Below are 3,973 nucleotides of genomic sequence, written 5' to 3'. Positions count from 1 at the left end.
CTTTAGCCATATTGGCCTCCTGGAATGCAGCTCATGCCACAGAGGAACTGAAATTTTTTAATTTTATTTTAATTAAATTGTATTTTTATAAGTGTATTTATGTTGAGAGAAAGAGACATAACGAGCAGGGAAGGGGCAGAGAGAGAAACAAAGAGAGAGAATCCCAAGCAGGCTCCTTACTGTCAGCACAGAGCCCCATGCAGGGCTCAAACTCACGAACTGTGACATCATGCCCTGAACCGAAATTCAGAGTCGGTCGCTCCACCAACTGAGCCACCCAGGCACCCCTAATTAATTTTCATTTTTTTTAATGTTTATTTTATTTTTGAAAGACTGAGAGACTGAGCACAAGCAGGGAAGGGGCAGAGAGAGAGGAAGACACAGAATCCAAAGCAGGGTCCAGGCTCTGAGCTGTCAGCACAGAGCCCGACGTGGGACTTGAACTCATGAACCGTGAGATCATGACCTGAGCTCAAGTCGGATGCTTACCCGACTGAGCCACCCAGGTGCCCCTAATTTTAATAACCATATGTAACTAATGGCTACTGCACTGGCCAGCTCAGGTCTGGAGACGTATTACTATGGATTACTATTAATAACAACAATAGCAACATTTATGGAAGCTTAAAATATGCCAGTGATGATGCGGGGCACTTTATATACACTTTCATTATATGCTCACATGATACAATGAGGCAGGTGCCCTTACTCCCATCTTACAGGTGAGGAGATGAAGCATGACTAGCCAGGAGGCAAAGCTGAGATTTCACACCGTGTTCTCCAGAAGCACCCCCACACCACACACGATGTTCTGCAGGCTAGGCCCACTCATTTGGCAAAAATACACTTGGATATTTAGAAAAATGTCTGTGTCGTTTTAACTCTGCGAACTGGGAGAGAGTGAGATGGAAGAGGGGGAGGGGGCTGGGGGGAGAAGGGGAAAACTGCTCCACTGATCGACAGAAACCCTGATTTGGAGGAAAATGCCCCTTTGCTGCTCTCTCTCAAACAAAGTCATAGAAAAGCATGTTCTTGAAATAGTAAAGAAGTCAGAACTGAGCCCCTGTTGTGAGCTGCTCCCCGAGCCTGGAATCAAGGGGTGAGGTGACAAAGGTGAGCTGGGTAGAGGCACTTTCTAGGATGCAAAATTTAAGGCACATCCAAAAAACAAAGCAAAACTCAGTAGTTAAGATAAATACTATTTAAAGAAATTTTTTCTAATGTTTTATTTATTTCTAGGAGAGAGAGAGAGAGAGACAGCGTGAGCAGAGGAGGGTCAGAGAGAGAGGGAGTCACAGACTCTGAAACAGGCTCCAGGCTCTGAGCTGGCAGTCAGCACAGAGCCCGACGCGGGGCTCGAACCCACGAACCGCGAGATCATGACCTAAGCAAAAGTCGGACGCTTAACCGACTAAGCCACCCAGGTGCCCCTGGATAAATACTATTTTAATGTAATACTTTTAAAATTCAAGATCAATGCCCCCCCCCAAATCCATGATAAATTTTAAAGAAAGATAGGCCAGAAACAGTGCTATTCTGAGCCCTCTCAGAGCCTCAGGCAAAAAGGAAAAGCCAATCTTATTTATTGTTGACTTTTTTGGCACCTCTCCCCACCCTTAAATTTTGCACCAAAGTGAATGCCTTGCCTCTGTGCTGACAGCTCAGAGCCTGGAGCCTGCTTCGGATTCTGTGTCTCCCTCTCCCTCTGCCCCTCCCCTGCTCAGGCTCTGTCTGTCTGTCTCTCAAAAATAAACAAACATTAAAGTGAATGCCTCGCTTCCCTCACCCTAGTCCATTGTTGTCAATGATACCAATCCAAAACTGTAAATATCCTCTCCCCAGGGGGTAAAAAAAATTAATTAAAGGGGCGCCTGGGTGGGTCTGTCAGTTGAGCGTTGAACTGTTGATCGCTATTCAGGTCATGATTCACGGTGGTGGGATCCAGCCCAGCATTGGGCTCCGCACTGAGTATGGAGCCTGCTTGGGATTGATTCTCTCTCCCTCTCTCTCTCCACCCCTCCCCCACTCTAAATAAATAAATAGGGGCACCTGGGTGGCTCAGTCGGTTGAGTGTCTGACTTCAATCAGGTCACGATCTCATGGATTGTGGGTTTGAGCCCTGCATCGGGCTCTGTGCTGACAGCTCAGACCCTGGAGCCTGTTTTGGATTCTGTGCCTCTCTCTCTCTCTATGCTCTTCCCCTGTTCACACCCTGTCTCTCTCTCAAGCATAAGTAAAGATTAAAAAAATTTTTTAAGGGGCACCTGGGTGGCTTAGTTGGTTAAGCGTCCGACTTTCGCTTAGGTCATGATCTCACGGTTCGTGGGTTCGAGCCCCGCGTAGGGCTCTGTGCTGACTGCCAGCTCAGAGCCTGGAGCCTGTTTCAGTCTGTGACTCCCTCTCTCTCTGACCCTCCCCTGCTCACGCTGTCTCTCTCTCTCTTAGAGAAATAAATAAAACATTTAAAAAAAATTTTTTTAAGTAAAAGAAAGAATAAACAAACACAAAAAAATGGATTGAAAACATTTTCTTTCCTACTGTCCATATTCAGACCAGCTTTCCCGTGATAAATAAACCCTCTGTGCAGAGAACTGCCCTTGCCCTTGTAGATGTTATTACCCAAGGTTAGAGGAATACAGCCAGCTGCTACGATTTTCTCATAGGCCTCTCGAATTAGACGGCAGCTGTCCTGAAGGTTGTAAAGATTGACATTCACATCGCCTAGGTCTGCAACCATGAGGGACTGGAAGGGGAGGGCCCCCGTGCTAGGGTTGGCTGCTCGAAGCATCACTGATTCTTCCCTGATCCGCCGGGGTCCAAATCTGGAGGAGGAAGAATCATATCCTGTGAACTGTTCCTCCGAGGTTAAGAGGCCCTGCTGCGGCCGGGGTTTCTCAGCCTCTGCACCTGCTGGCATTGGGCTGGATGAATCTCTGATGTGGGAGGCCGTCCGGTACATTGTTGGATAGCCTCCCTGGTCTGTAACCCACTACATGCCAGGAGCCAATTAATTGTGAGAACCAAAAAGGCCTCTGAGGACACCACCAAATGTCCTCTGGCGTCAAAATCACCCCTGATTGAGAACCACTAAAAACCCAGGCTCTATGCGGACGAGATTAAAGGCAGAGCGTTAGAAACCCACCCATCACCAATTTACTAAATGGCATTAGATAACTTCCTCATCTCCGAGATCCTCAGTTTCCTAATCTGTAAAATAATATTTGCCTTACTGTGTTGTTGTAAGAATTGAGGTCATCTATGCAAAGTGCCTTGCATTTAGTGGACATTTGATAAATGATGGCGGGTAAACTTCAGATTATCAGTATATACAGCAGTTACGTCTGTAAAGTGGCTGAGCTGAATCAGACACGGGGGATGCTCACTGATTAGGAAAACAGATTTTACTTTCTCTGCCACGATCTTAGGAAAATATGCCTTGGGGGCACCTGGCGGGCGCAGTCCTTAGAGCTTACCACCCTTACCTTGGGATTGTAAATTCCAGCCCCACGTTGAGGGTAGAGGTTACTTTAAAACAATTTTTTTAATCTTAAAAAAAGAAAAAAAGGCCTTGTATTTGAGCAATTCTTGATCGGGTGCCATCTAGATCAGGTGCCATCAGCATTGTGGGATGAGGGAGGAGGGAACCCAGGGTCTCTTAAACTATGAGGGGCATTCTTCCAAACCCACCCTGGGCGAGGGGCGGCGCCGTCGTATGTCTTTCGCGACCTGGGGCCATCGGGCGGTCCGGCCGCGTGTCCCCCAGTCCTGCGGGCCTTACCTCGCCCCGGGCCGGTTGGAGGTCCCAATGTCCAGCGGCACCCCGACAAAGGCGGCGTCCAGCCCCTCGGGGGAGGCCTGCACGGGCAGCCGCATCATGGAGCAGACGCCCACCGGCCGGGCCACGACGTCGGAGCTGGGGGGCTGGTTCCGGGGAGCATCAGAGGCCGGGGGGCTGGCGCTGGGGCAGAGGCTG

General features: G+C 48.7%; 1 protein-coding gene across 1 annotated transcript in view; it reads right to left on the bottom strand.

Annotated features, from left to right (window-relative positions):
• Positions 1 to 3,973, bottom strand: part of AGMAT (agmatinase (putative)) — a 22,979-nt gene that overhangs the window by 6,495 nt on the left and 12,511 nt on the right. Inside the window, exons 4-5 of the mRNA XM_077775581.1 lie at positions 3,779 to 3,958; positions 2,620 to 2,822 (exon numbers count right to left, since the gene is read on the bottom strand). Of these exons, the coding sequence (XP_077631707.1) occupies positions 2,620 to 2,822; positions 3,779 to 3,958 (383 nt within the window). The remainder of the gene's footprint in view (positions 1 to 2,619; positions 2,823 to 3,778; positions 3,959 to 3,973) is intronic.

This window comes from Crocuta crocuta, unplaced genomic scaffold (assembly GCF_008692635.1).
Source record: "Crocuta crocuta isolate KB4526 unplaced genomic scaffold, BGI_CrCroc_1.0 scaffold127, whole genome shotgun sequence".
NCBI classification, from domain to species: domain Eukaryota; kingdom Metazoa; phylum Chordata; class Mammalia; order Carnivora; family Hyaenidae; genus Crocuta; species Crocuta crocuta.
The sequence above is the reverse complement of the archived record's forward strand: the minus strand, read 5'-3'. Positions and strand labels throughout refer to the sequence as shown.